Source organism: Moschus berezovskii, chromosome 5, assembly GCF_049115385.1.
Source record: "Moschus berezovskii isolate FMDL1 chromosome 5, NW_MosBer_1.0, whole genome shotgun sequence".
NCBI classification, from domain to species: Eukaryota; Metazoa; Chordata; class Mammalia; order Artiodactyla; family Moschidae; genus Moschus; species Moschus berezovskii.
In genome coordinates this window covers 96,062,820-96,078,142 of record NC_142464.1, presented here as the reverse complement: position 1 = coordinate 96,078,142, position 15,323 = coordinate 96,062,820, and the positions used below count along the sequence as shown (strand labels likewise).

General features: G+C 40.2%; 1 protein-coding gene across 7 annotated transcripts in view; it reads right to left on the bottom strand.

The window, feature by feature from the left end:
* Positions 1–15,323, bottom strand: part of SLC4A4 (solute carrier family 4 member 4) — a 368,998-nt gene that overhangs the window by 92,789 nt on the left and 260,886 nt on the right. For all 7 annotated transcript variants that reach the window (XM_055434873.2, XM_055434874.2, XM_088836384.1 and 4 more), the window contains 4 exons: positions 12,224–12,311; positions 9,622–9,776; positions 8,572–8,685; positions 6,311–6,485 (listed from right to left, as the gene is read on the bottom strand). In XM_055434873.2, the coding sequence (XP_055290848.2) occupies positions 6,311–6,485; positions 8,572–8,685; positions 9,622–9,776; positions 12,224–12,311 (532 nt within the window). The remainder of the gene's footprint in view (positions 1–6,310; positions 6,486–8,571; positions 8,686–9,621; positions 9,777–12,223; positions 12,312–15,323) is intronic.

Genomic DNA, 15,323 nt, shown 5'->3' with positions numbered 1-15,323 from the left:
CATAAGAGACTTCAGTTGTGGAAAGGACAAGTTTTCAGGATAGTGAAGATAAAAGCCCTTATTTTTACTTAACAGTATGGCAGGGCTCAGTGGTAAAGAATCCACCTGCCAATGCAGGAGACGCGAATTCAGTCCCTGGGGTCAGGAAGATCCCCTGGAGGAGGAATTGCAACACACTTCAGTATTCTTGCCTGGAAAATACTATGGACACAGGAGCCTGGCAGGCTACAGTTCATGGGTTGCAAAGAGTCGGACATGACTGAGCACGCATGCATCCTCATGGCAAGGGGAGAGCTTCCCTGGTGGCTCAGATGGTAAAGAATTTGCCTACAATGCAGAATACATGGGTTGGATCCCTGGGCTGGGAAGATTCCCTACAGAAGGGAATGGCTATCCACTTCAGTATTCTTGCCTAGAGAATTCCATGGATAGAGGAGCCTAATGGGCTACAGTCCATGGGGTCACAAAATGTCAGACATGACGGAGGGACTAACACACTTTCACTTCAGGGCAAGGGGAATAGAGCATTATTACAGTGGAGCTTACTGAAAAGGGCAATGAGAGCACTGCATATTCTTGGACCTCAGAAAGCCAATGCTCTAGTATTTTGTTGCTTAAGAACAGGAAACAAGCCAGGGCTAGACCCCAGAAGAATGTAAGGTCAACTCTTGGCAAAGCAGTTCAGTTACTCTCAGAAGCCCAGGCTAAACTTTAATTGCCTACACTTAAGGAATCCATGCACACCCACTCTGGAAGCTTCAGAGTCCTCTTAGAGAAGCATGGTGGCTCAAATGTATGTGGCAAGTTGGAGAATTCATGCAGCTATCTATGCTGCCATTATAATTTGATTATATCTGGAAAAAGTTCCAGAAAAACACCTGCTTCTGCTTTATTGGCTACACCAAAGCCTTTGACTGTGTGAAAGTGAAAGCGAAAGTCGCTCAGTCCTGTCCAACTCTTTGCGACCCCATGGATTATACAATCCAAAGAATTCTCTAGGCCAGAATACTGGAGTGGGTAACCTTTACCTTCTCCAGGGCATCTTCCCAACCCAGGGATCGAACCCAAGTCTCCCACATTATAGGCGGATTCTTTACCAGCTGAGCCACAAGGGATCACAACAAACTGTGAATTTAAGAATTTAAGAAAATTCTTAAAGAGATGGGAATACAGGACCACCTGACCTGCCTCCTGAGAAATCTGTATGCAGGTCAAGAAGCAGAGGTTAGAAGTGGACATGGAACAACATACTGGTTCCAAACTGGGAAAGGAGTATGTCAAGGCTGTATATTGTCACCTTGCTTATTTAATTTATATGCAGAGTACATCATGCAAAATGCCAGGCTGGATGAAGCATAAACTGGAATCAAGATTACTGGGAGAAATATCAATAACAGACATGCAGATGACACAACCCGCAGAAAGCGAAGAAGAACTAAAGAGCCTCTTGATGAAAGTGAAAGAGGAGAGTGAAAAAGTTAGCTTAAAACTCAACATTCAGAAAACTAATATCATCATGGCATCTTCATGGCAAATAGACAGGGAAATAATGGAAACTGTGAGAGACTTTATTTTCCGGGGCTCCAAAATCACTGCAGATAGTGACTGCAGCCATGAAATTAAAAGATGCTTACTCCTTGGAAGAAAAGCTATGACCAACGTAGACAGCACATTAAAAAGCAGAGACATTACTTTGCCAACAAAGGGCCTTCTAGTCAAAGCTATGGTTTTTCCAGTAGTAATGTATGGATGTGAGAATTGGACTATAAAGAAAGCTGAGTGTTGAAGAATTGATGCTTTTGAACTGTGGTGTTGGAGAAGACTCTAGAGAGTCCCCTGGACTGCAAGGAGATCCAACCAGTCCATTCTAAAGGAGATCAATCCTGGGTGTTCATTGGAAGGACTGATGCTAAAGCTGAAACTCCAATACTTTGGCCACCTAATGTAAAGACCTGATTCATTGGAAAAGACCCTGATGCTGGGAAAGACTGAAGGCGGGAGGAGAAGAGGCCGGCAGAGGATGAGATGGTTGGATGGCATCACTGACTCGATGGACATGAGTAAACTCCGGGAGTTGGTGATGGATAGGAAAGCCTGGTGTGCTGCAGTCCATGGGTGGGGTCACAAAGAGTTGGACATGACTAAGTGACTGAACTGAACTGACTGGAGCCTCCAGAGCCTCAATTGATTTATTTTGAACACAGTTCCATGGGAAATGATCCATATGCCTCTCAAGATTTGCTTCGAAATAGGTGTGTGCATATGTATATACTCAAACACACACATAATGTGATATATATATCATTACATATATATGTGTGATTATTGAATGTATATAACTGAGAATGTGTGTGAATACTAATTACATATATATGCATATATATATATTTCTGCTCTGAAATGAATGCTTAAATGTAAATTCCTGTCATTGAGTAGGCAAGACCTCCTGAAGAGAAGCTGGCAGAAGAGTTTGCTTAAACGACACCAGTGTGGGTGACTCACTCATGTTTTCACAACATACTTCTGCCCAGCATCCATATCTATTTGTAGCCTCACAATAAAGGTCCTACGTGGAAGTCTCTCAGCTGCCCGCCTCTAAAAGCAAGGACACTGTACTCAGTTGACTCATTTGAGCTGCCTGTGCTTTTGCGAATAACCCGTGGCCACATTTATGAAGGCATGTGATACAGTTGAAGATTATTTCAGGCTGTGCCAATGCTTTTCTGCTCAGTTCTAATCTAGTGTTTAGAAAGTCAAATGAAGAAAGAAGATTTCACCCCTTTAAATAGGTCCACTACAGACCACTACAGGTATCTCGGGGGAGCATAAAAAAGATTGCTTTATCAACTCTAGATTGTAAATACCATCAGAATAGGGATTCTTGCCTACCTTGGTCATGTTATCTGTATCCCCAGCACTTAAAATAATGCCTGGTACACAGTAGACACCCAATAAATATTCACAAAGGAATATATCGATGTCTGCCTTAGACTGGTAAAATAATCTGGGCCTTGACACCAAATCCACAAGGTATTTTCTTTTCCTGATGCCAAGTCAAGAAGACATTTACTGTCAGAGCATCAAAACCTCTGTATGTTGTAAGATGGCCAACAGGCACATGAAGAGATGGTCAACATCACTAATTATTAAAGAAATCAAACCAAAACTACAATGAGAGTTTTCACCTCACACTGGTCAGAATGGTTGTCATTTAAAAAGTCGACAAATAACAAATACTAGAAAAGGTATGGAGAAAATGGAACCCTCTTACACTGTTAAGTGGGAATGTAAATTAGTGTAGCACTATGGAAAACAGTATGCAGGTTCCTCAAAAAATTAGGAACAGAGTTGACATATGATCCAGCAATCCCACTCCTGGGCATATATTTAGGAAAAGAAAACCTAATTAGATGACTATAAGCAAAATTTTTCCATATTTAAATTCTAGGATATGTAAAATTACTATGTAACTATTGAGTTGGGTATGCGTATGCATGCCCTAGTCAAATTATATTTACACATATTATGTCAAAAAACCCATTGAATCTATGAACTCATTTACTAACAGCATCATTCCACCCAAAAGAAATTGATGAGAGTATTCTGTTCAAGAAATAGCTATTAACGATCATTAATTCTTTAATCCCTGTTTTTCAATGTTTCTGCCACCCACTGAAAGTACGAAAGTAGTGTTTCATCAACATAGTTCTTAAAAAAGTCTTCAGAAATGACATTAAGACTAAATATATGTATATATGAGTGTTAAATATATCCAACACTATTTTCATTCAGAGAAAGTTTTAAAAAAACGAATTCAGTTTCAGTGAAACTATCAATGGAGGTTACATAATTTATTGATACAATGGTCCATTATGTCTGACAAATTATCCTCACAGGTTTCAATTAGATACTTGATAAAGTCAACTCCCAGAAGTAACATCCAGCAAATGGTCATTTTAATGGACATCCTGACACACTGAAAGCATTTATATTTCTCCTAAAATCTTTAGAATCCAGAAAATAGCTTACTCCACCAGCAAGGCCTTTCCCATAACACTTGTCACAGAGGACAAACCCACAGTAACGATATATGTTACACAACTGAATCTTTACAGAACTCCCTCATATGCAAAATAATGCACCAGGAGGGATCAACAATAGACTCGAACAGATTTCTCTCTCTCTCGTGTGAGATGCAGCATTTTAAAACTAAGTCTCGCAAAGTTGAAGAGTTCAATTCAGCTTAAAAAGGCAAAAGGCTAACACATAAGAAGTGTCATTATGTCTCTATTTCAATAAAAACATTAAAAAAAAAAACACATGTTGAAAAATTATCTTCACCAGAAGGTCTATCTATATTGTGCAAGACAGAAGGAGGTTTCGTTCTTACTGCCCTCTCAAAATCACAGCTTTCTGTGATTTTTCTTAATGTGTTGTTCAGTCACTCAGTTGTGTCCGACTCTTTGCAACCCCATGGACTGCAGCATGCCACACTTCCCTGTCCTTCACTTAACATGAGGTTGCCTGTATTACCTTCTTTGTGCTGGCCTCAGGGTACTTCCCCAGTGCTTTTTTCCCCCACTTTGTTCTTTTGAATGATGCATTTTAATTATCATTAGACTTTCATTTAGATGAAGAATAGCCACGCAATTTGAATACAGAATAGATTTTGTAAAAATGCCATTACTGAATTACTGTTACAATTAATTTACTCATTTTTGTCTAAGAATGAGGAAAACAGGGGAAGACACTCTCTTCGTATACTTCATCTCTGTGTCTACAATGCTTGGCTTCTATTCCCCATACTTGGGAATATACAGCTAAGTGCTTTCTGGCCAGCACAATGTAATTTTTAAAATGTTAATCATTGGCCAATATTTCAGAAGCCAAGATTTCAGAATCACCAGATTTCACTTAAGAATTTGAATTTCCAACCTCTCTTTGAAAATCAGAAAATGAATAATGAGTGCATATTCACAAGGCAACAAGGAAAGCCAAGGGGCAACTGCCCCCTTTCAAAGGTGCAGGAGGTCACGGGAGGCACCACAGTGCCCAGCTGTGAGAAAACCCAAGCCAGCCTTGGAACAGTCACAGGGGGAGCCCCCAGCCCGGGCAGCAGTCACATGAGGAAAGAAGCCCTCAGGCAACTCCAAATTCAGCTGCCAAAACACTGCAAGTCTACAAGGACCAAAGGGAACCAGCCACCCAAGTCCATCAGCCACCAAAACCATAAGAGAGAAGGAAAAAACGGTTGTTTGAAGCCTCAGATTTGGGGGTAACATGCTATGCAGTAATAGATAAAGACTAAAAGATGAAAGTGCTCTTAACAAGTGAAATAAAATTGTTTAAAGTAATGTCTCCCTTTTTGCTTGGGTCAACACAGATGTCACAGAGCATCTCCATCTTAATTTTGTGTCTAAGCAGAAATCTAAAATATGCAATGTGCCCAGGGGAGAAAACAGAAGTAGAAAAAAGCAGCTCTATTATTTTAAATAAGCTGGTTGGCAGCACTTATTAATGTCACATAGGTTAAACAGTAATAAGTAGTGAACAGTGTTTGAAAAGGGCTTGAATCTGGTTCTTTTCAGTTTCACTCACTACTCTATACTCAGCAACTAGTACAATGCCTATTTTTTTCCATAATCATTGGATCAACTAAAAGAGGTTTTGTACATATCTTTCTGATTATGGGAATTAAAAATATCTTTTCTATCACTAAAACTTCAGCTATAATGGCTACAAAAGAAGGGCAAATGCCACCTGCAAAGCAACCAACAAAATAAGCTAGAATCTTAATGGCTTAATGAGAGGCAGATCCAGGAATAGGAACACCAACTCGTAGCGTTTATCCTTAAAGCTGAGTTCTCTCATAAAGATACAAATTCAGTCTTGAGCAAAACACCCATCGTCTGCTCACATGTAAAAGGAAGCTAACCAGGCAATCCCCCAAAACTTGATATATCAAGTTTAACAGTGTGGTCCATACATTCAAGGTAATAGAAGATCGAAACCTTATACCCGGCACAAAATTAAAGCAGCTGATCTGCTTTTGCCCAAATACAGCATTTCCTCATTTCCTTCCCTTCTTTTCCCCACTTGTGACTCAAGCCAGATTTCATCGAGCTATTTTTATAACTACTAAAATGCTGGAAATACAGCAGCAGACCAGAAGCAAAGTAAAATGCAGCATCCAGCAAAAGAAAGAAAATCACGCTGAGTAACTGAAAGGCCATCTGCTCCTCGCTGAGCTGTAGGGGTGAGGAAGGCAATCTGGCTGTACTATTTGTGTCTTCCCCCAAACCAAACCCACCTGCATGTTGTCAGTGGCATCCCCAAGCAGTCCTCCAAAAGTGATAGCATTAGTTACAGTTGCCAGATAAATGAAGAGAATTGCTGAAAGAGCCTGAATATTTAAAGCATCATAAAAATCACTGGCAAAAAATGGTGCTTTCCTCTTTATGTCCTTAATTAGTCCACCACAGAACCTGGGTAGGGAAAAAGCAAACATGACAATGTAAGATAAAGTATCATGCAATGAACCAAGAGATAACTTATTTAATTACAGAGAAGGCATATTTAAAGTGTTTGAATCAGCAAGATACTATTTCAGCCCTTAAGATAAAATCAGAAAGCTGTAAAGGAATACATTTTCTTCAGTCTTCTTTTTGATCACCAAATTAGGGAGTCACATTCCCTAGACTGTTGGTCTTTAGATGAGAGTGAATTGTGTAGATAAATTCAGTGCCAGTGTCTGAAGGAAAACATCCCAACCTGTGAGCCGATCATTAAGGCCCTTTCTAATCTTCTCAGAACTTCCATCCCAGCCTCATTCATTCATTCCACAAACGTGTATTGGTCATTTGGGACATGCCCAGCACTATTCTGAGTACTGGAAATATAGCAGTGAATAACACAGGAAAAAATACCCACCCTCATGGAGTTCTTTTCTGAGTGAGGCCAACAAAATAAGTAAAATGCATGCGGCTAAAAATCAAAGAAAAAATTAAGTGGGGATCTGGGTTAAATGCTAGAGTTGCTATGGCTGAAATATCAGAGTGGCCAGAACAGGACTCCTAACAGGTGACTTTGGGGTGAGGATTGGAAAGAGTGAAGGGAGAAAGCCATGCAGGTCATGGAGAAGCGTAGCAAGCTGAGCCTCCTCATATATCCACAGGCAGGTCAGCTGCCTATTATGTGTCAGCTCACTCCCTCAACCAAACCTCTCTCAGCTTTCCCCATGTTGTGCCTTCTGCCTTTGATGTCTTCCCTCAGAGCTCTGCAACCCTTGGAAGTCTTGATCCTCCACTCATGGTGAGACTTGCACTAGGGGCTCTCACACATTCTCAGGATTGTGTGTCTGCCTGTCTGTCTGTCTTAGCTGCACTCAACGCCCTGCTTCAGTTTTCTTAGTATGGACTGACATACTGCATGGTAGCAGACATATTGCAGACATGCAATGCACTTAGGAAAGTTAAAATATCAAAGATTACAGTCTGATTAAATAAAGAAGTTAAATCCCGGAAACTGTATCTATAGAAAAGGAAAAGGATATTTCTAATGGGAATAGTTTGTAAAGAACTATTCAGGGGGAAAATGGGGGAGAGAGAAGGTTCTGTTCTCTAGTCTTTAAGAAGGAAGAGAAGAGAAATAACATCCTCTTCATTTGGGAAACAAACCCAAGTGGGTCATTGGAGGAAGAAAAGAACGTCATTTCATTCAGATTCAATTGTCTGTTAAAATGACATACTTTTGTGTTTTCAAAAATCTGAAGTGTTTTTTAAAAAGTTGTATCTTCATAAACGAGTATCCTACTTGAAACTGTACTTAACTCAGATCAAAATGGAGAACCTAATAGTGAAGGCATAATTCCAATAAAAAGAGATTTAGCCAAAGCTAGCTGAGAAGTGTGAATTCCCACTGCAGGCCGAGGAGACGGTGGCCTAGCAGTCACTCATTTCTGTAACCTGTAACTCTGTACATGTTCTGTAATATGGGTACACTTCTGAATAAATGTATCAGGAAGAGATGGAATCAAGAAAGTCCAGGGAGCAGGGGGAGACTGGCCTTTCTGCCACCCCCACCCCCATCTCTCTCTAACAGCTCTCACTCATGCCACTGCCCTCACACTGGCCTCTGTGCCAACCCAGCACCCACCAGGCACCCTGCTGTTCTCCATCCCCCCCCACCCTAGGATCTGCCTCCCCATTTCTTTAGGACTTTCCTCAAGTGCTGCATTTCCCTTCATGGCCTTCCCTTACAGACCACGCTATGTAAAATGGTATTACCTGGTACCTTTCGCCTGTTGCAAAACTCCCCACTTCTGCTTTACTTTGCCCCATACAATCAGATTCACATTTCGTTATTTGCCCACTGTTTGTCTCCCACCACTACAAAGTAAGACCCCTAAGGACAGAGGTTTTCCATTCATTCACTGCTACAGCCCAAGCACCTGTGACTAATAGTTACACCATAAACCTGTGGTGGCTGACCAAACATACACACCAGTAACAAAGCACTGATAGGGAAGGGAAGGGACCCTCATCATGAACGACAGAAGAATCTATCAGTTACCTTCCAGTGCGCTGCAATTCCTCACAATCTGCATGACCTCCTCCTCCATGGCCTCCATCGTGAGGCGTGTCCCCATTCATCTGAACATTCTCTCCACCTGAGTACATATTCTTTCTAATCAAGACAACAGAGCCCAAGAGAAGATTAGTTTTATTTTATTCAAATGCCTCCTAGCTACATCGTGCACTAACTAATGAAGAGATGGACGAAAAACCCTTTGGGAGAAAGATCATTATTTCCTGCCACCACCCTATGTGTGCTTAATCGCTCACTGGTGCTGACTCATTGTGATCCCATGGACTGTAGGTTCCTCTGCCCATGGGGATTCTCTAGGCAAGAATACTGGCATGGGTTTCCATGCCCTCCTCCAGGAGATCTTCCCAACTGAGGGATCGAACCCAGGTCTCACACATTTCAGGCAGATTCTTTACCGTCTGAGCCACCAGGGAATCCCGTGAATACTGGAGTGGGTACACTCTCCCTTCTCCAGGGGATCTTCCTGACCCAGGAATTGAACCGGAGTCTCCTGCATTCCAGGCAGATTATTTACCAGGGAAGTAGACAACTTTAAAGTTTTCTAGTTAGAGCCAAGAAAAATGAGTAGATGAATAAAACGTTGAATATACTGTATGTTGTATGAAAAGGAAATTGTTTCATCTGGAAAATCACAGATTTCTAGAAAATGGCTTCCCCTCAATTATCTCACCCAATTTCTTAACCTCTTAAATCTGCGGGGAATCACCTTGAATAAACTGATCTTTCCACCTATAAAGGGGTCCCAGAAACATTCCAAAAGAATCTCTACAGTGTATTCCAATATCATAATCTGAGATCTCTAATTTGTAATCACTGAAAAATATCACCACATGCTCATTTTCCAGTGTCAACCAAATATCAAACGAAGGCACATGTGTGATTCATTTGAGATAATACCTCAAGTTGAATGGAAATCTGTCAATATTAAAGCACTAGACAGAACCTCTTTCCTCTTCCAAAAAGAAAAAATCTCCTTCTCAAAGATTAAAACTCCCAATGGCCTGATCATCTTACCTTTTGTCAGACGATGGAAGACTCTTAGGAGGCTCTATCCTGATTGCTGGATCCCATTCCCCAGGTGGAAGTACAATGACTTCGTCTAGGAACTCATCTATGCCAGCAATCAGGTCCTGCCTATCTTTCGCTTTATAAGCAATGTCATGGAACACCTAAAGAATAAGAAGAGATGTGCTGATCCAACAAGAGAACTCTCCACATGCCTCTGATGTTGAGGCTGAAGAATGCAATCCATAATCTACTTTAACGTTACTGTGACCATAGCCTCATATTTCCTACTGTTCAGCTTAATCCAAAATATTTCTATATCCAGATTATGAACCCAAAGAATATAGGTAGAGGCATGAGAAAACAGCTGTGCTTCTTTTATATGATTTTTTCCTAACAATACCATAAAATAGAATTGCCTTTCATCTCCCACTGGTATGTACTATTACTGATATGGTTGCTATGGAAGCCAGATGAAAATAGTTTAGAGAAATACACAGACAATCATTCCCTGAAATAAAAACTACTGGGCCAAACCACTGCTTCTAATTCAAGAAGGAAAAGTTCAAACTGAGTGTAAAGACTGGTTAAAACTCAAACTCTGCAGCTCTCAAACACACAAATAATGTGAGTTAAAGCAAAGGGGTTTTAAGTAGGTGATCATCTGTCTGTATTTTAGGAAGCCAATAACCAAACCATCCAAGGTAGCAAATGTTCCATGTGTTTTATGCAAATATCCAAAGCAGGAGCTTCCAGATGTGTGTCATACTGTTTGTCAATCATTCCATTCTTCTAACCTGCCTGATAATCTGAAAGTCCTTTATACATAACCTAAGCCTTTCATACTTCGTAAGTCAAATTCTTTAGTCTCCAGGAAAGAAGATGGCCCCTGTTTGATACCTTTGGCTATACGAGCTGACTCACTGGAAAAGACTCTGACGCTGGGAAGGACTGGGGGCGGGAGGAGAAGGGGACGACAGAGAATGAGATGGCTGGATGGCATCACCGACTTGATGGACATGAGTTTGAGTGAACTCCGGGAGTTGGTGATGGACAGGGAGGCCTGGCGTGCTGTGATTCATGGGGTCGCAAAGCGTCGGACACGACTGAGCAACTGAACTGAACTGAACTGAACTGAACTGAACTGAAAGACTGCTAAGTCTTTTCTCCTTGGTAGATCTGTAAAAAGCTATCACACAAACAACACATAATGGTGTGGGGGTTTTGGGGTTTAGGGGAGGTCATTCAAAGTGTAACCATAACATCTGCAGTGGACACAACTGGCTACAGCCTTATTTTCTCTTGCTATTCCCCACTATGGAGGCTGGAAAGTGAGTCACTTTCTTAGCCTAGCCTGCAGGTAAGGATGGGCAGTTTTGACTCATGGGATTAGAAAAAAAGAAAAAAAAATGTGTGTGGGGAGCATTAAAATACCAGTTCAAAAAGAAAGACACAGCTAATATACCCTGCCTCCTCCTTCCTGCTTTGCTATAGATGGTGTGACTGGAGTTAACAGCAGTAGACATCCTCAGACCACAAAGCAAGAGCCTTGGTACTTGATTTACCATTAAGCAGTTAAGTTAAACCAACTCCAGCAACTACTTACCTCCAAATTTCCTAATATGTGTACAAAACAAACCCTAAATTGTTTAAGCCACAATAAGTCAGATTTTCTGTCATTTGCAGCCTAAAGCATTTTCTTTTTTTTCTTTTTCGCCTAAAGCATTTCTAATCAATACATCTTAGGGTGAAGAATTAAGAAATTGTAAATATGCAGAAATAAATAAAAGAACCCACTGAGATGCTTAGTTGCCTCAAAGAAAAAAATCAGCATTGCTATTCATCAGTGTTCCCAAATTAAGTAACCATTGAGTAATCACCAAATAGAACTGCCATACCTAAATGCTCTATTCTCCACTCAACACATGGAGAAGCTAACATATCAAGCAATGAAGCAAAAACAAAACATTTGGCAAAATAGCAAGCTAGAAAGGCATAAAAGCAGAAATCAGTGATCCTATATTCTAATAGTATTTCTCCTACTATGAGACTAGTTTGTAGCTTCAACATGTCTAAGATGTGTGTAGTGACATTCAAGCTATTATGAGAGTACAGTCATAATTCCAAAGTGCTAGATATTTTGCAGAATGGTTGCTAATGCATTTTAGTATGTGTATCATTCCTTCCCACAAGATAGAACCACAAAAACAGGTACTTTCTGATACCTAAGGGAAAATGCATTTTACTATGCATTATTTTATAAAACCCATTTCTGAAACAAAACACTTGAATTTGCAGGATGAATATATTAAACATTTTAAGAGATTATGTTAATACAGTGACTTGAATCTTCTAAATAATATTTAACATACTTCAGTTTTCAGAACTGCAAATGTTTAGAGAAAGGAAAATATGACTTATTCTAACATAAAATTTACTTTTTGAAAACTATTAAAAGCAGATGTCAGCTCATTTGCACAAATGACTGTACCTCATGTTTTAAAGAAGGCTGGTAACTACATAATTCTAATTGAATAAATTGTGACAGCCAACTCACAGTATGAGGACACAAGAATGACATTCACAGATCACCATCTTCCCAATTCCCTACCTCATCAGACATCAAGGTGGCAATGGCTCTGCCGATCTCATGGTAAGACTTGGCTTTCCCCTTAGGACCTAAGAGAATGAATAAGAACCTAATGGGAGAGGAAAGAAGCAAAAGCTATAACACATATTTCATCAAACTCAATACACATAACACTGAGACATGTTTAATCCTAATTCATAAAAAGGTTAGGTCTAGAATTCATCTTTTTAAAGCAAAGGTTATATAGTATTGGTAATAAGAAAGGCACTCTTCCACACTATTGTGGAACACAAATTGTTCATTTTAATTGGAAGCAAGGGAGAATTGAGCATGGAACCCTAAAAAGCTTCTTTATGAAGAAGGAAAGGTTCACTATATGAGTAAGTCTTTCTTTTCTTTCTCTTTCTTCTGACTTTTCAAAATCTTTGGAGAAAACCCATTAAGCACATTAACTGAAAGAGTTAGAACATCTTCAGATTTTTCTGACTTTTCTTCACCCAATATTGATGGTGACAAATGATCCTCTCCATATTTTAAAGAAATATTTCTACTCAGAAGTGGCTGGGAGTCAGCAGATTCCAACTCCTCTACAATAAGCCACATGCTGACAACCAAAGTAAAAGAGGAAAAATATGAGAGAAATTCAATATAAAACATCATTTACAGTTAAAATTCTTTTACAGGGTTCTTCATTTTCTTTTCCAAACTTGTTTTCTTGATAATGCACTCTTCCACAATAGTTAGGTCCTGAAACTTGCAATAACGACCTTATCTCCACTCAAGTTCCCCCATTATCATGTTGGAAGGAATCCCTCACTGATCACAAGGGCAAAGATGCAACTCTCAACTGGGGAGCAGGAAGTAAATGAATTCAAAAACAGACAAAAAACAATACTAGACAAATCCCTGCCTTGCTTATTTATGATCATGTCTTACCTAACATGGAGATAATAAGGACAATAAGAATGATCACATCCTATGTTTGCACAGCTTTCTAAAGCTTACAAAGCATTTCACGCTCACATATCATTTAAACTCCTACTATCCTTTGCTATGGAGAAGGCAATGGCAACCCACTCCAGTACTCTTGCCTGGAAAATTCCATGGACTGAGGAACCTGGTAGGCTGCAGTCCATGGGGTTGTGAAGAGTCAGACACAACTGAGCGACTTCACTTTCACTTTTCACTTGCATGCATTGGAGAAGGAATTGGCAACCCACTCCGGTGTTCTTGCCTGGAGAATCCCAGGGACGGGGGAGCCTGGTGGGCTGCCGTCTATGGGGTCGCACAGAGTTGGACACAACTGAAGTGACTTAGCAGCAGCAGCAGCAGCAGCATCCATTGATATAAGGACACGTATCTTACTTCCATTTAATGGTGAAGAAACATAGGCTCAAGGAAGGTAATGGATGGGCTCAAAGACTGTCCCTAATGAATGACAGATTAGATGGTTGGATGGCATCATGGACTCAATGAACATGAGTTTGAGCAAACTCTGGGATGTAGTAAAGCACAAGGAGGCCTGGTGTGCCTCAGTCCATGGGGTCACAGAGTATTGGACATGACTAAGCAACTGAACAACAAGATAGACAGGACTTTTTACCTCCTGTTTTTTTTCAGCACGCAATTCTGCTTAAAAATACCTGTGCAACCTATACACCAGAGAAAACTATGACTTCCATAGGCCACTCTGGGGAAAGATGTTGTGGATACTTAGCTGGGGACAAGAAAGCTCAAATAAGATCTTATGAAACCATGAATGGCTTAGGGCTTTTGTTGGTAAAATTTTCTATTTTACTAATTTATTCATATTTTTGTTGTTTAAGAAAGGGCTATTCCAGGTCCGACGCATGATACAGGATGCTCGGGGCTGGTGCACGGGGATGACCCAGAGGGAGGATAAGGGGAGGAGGGAGGTGGGAGGGGGGTTCAAGAAGGGGAAAACATGTACACCCGGGGCGGATTCATGTCAATGTATGGCAAAACCAACCAATATAATATTGTAAAGTGATTAGCCTCCAATAAAAAATAAATAAATAAATGTAAATGGTCTAAACATCCCAATTAAAAAGCGAAAAAAAAAAAAAGAAAGGGCTATTGACAGCCAACACTCCTCAAGGTATTAGGGTCTGTTCTCAAATGCCCTTGAATAGATAATTCCATTTTTCATCATAAAATTTAATCTAAAAAGAAAAAAAAAACAAATTGAGAACGTAAGAAGGTAAAACTGAATGTTTGAATACTCAGAGTTTATACCAGAATAACCATAAAACCATTCAGTATTTATTTGCTTAGAAACCAGTTCTGGAGTGGAGCGGTGCACTCGCTTTCAAGTGTTATCACAGTAGATGAAATGGGCAAGAGCAATCAGCAGGCACAAAAGCCATTCAGCTATGAAGGAAGTCTTAATAGAACTGGGTTTTAATTCTTCTAACTAGAACTTGCCTTTTTCTGAAGCTGAACCTAAATTATATGCCACCACATACAGTATTATCATGTTATTGACAGAAACATACAATGCACTTTTCTGAAGGGATGGCTCACTGAATGAGTGCAACACCTGAAAAAAATATTTAACAACTAAAGTCAAATACAAATCTCATTAAGAAACACCTACAGTACTTTTCATATGTCCCAATTCTATTTACTTGTCTACCAAGGGCCAGCTGTCAGGCAGGACAATAGGGCATAGCTTTAGACAGAAGTGGGCAAATTTGGTACAGTAAGAGAACATCTATAACACCTGGATGCTTTACTTAATACATTTTTAAATAATGTATTTCCCTTGCCTGTCATTTTTTATTATTTCAGGCTTCCCAGGTGGTGCAGTGGTAAAGAATCCACCTGTCAGTGCAGGAGACTCAAGAGACACAGGTTTGATCCCTGGGTTGGGAAGATCCCCTGGAGAAGGAAATGGCAACCCACTCCAATATTCTTGCCGGGAAAACCCTGTGAACAGAGGACACTGACGGGCTACAATCCAAAGGGTGTCAAAGAGTCAGACACAACTGAGCATCTGAGCACATCCAAATATTAGCTTCTAAGCACTACACAATATCTAACCCTTTCCAGAACCACTGTCTACATCTTCTTACCTCTCCCTAGTATCTGCATCATGATT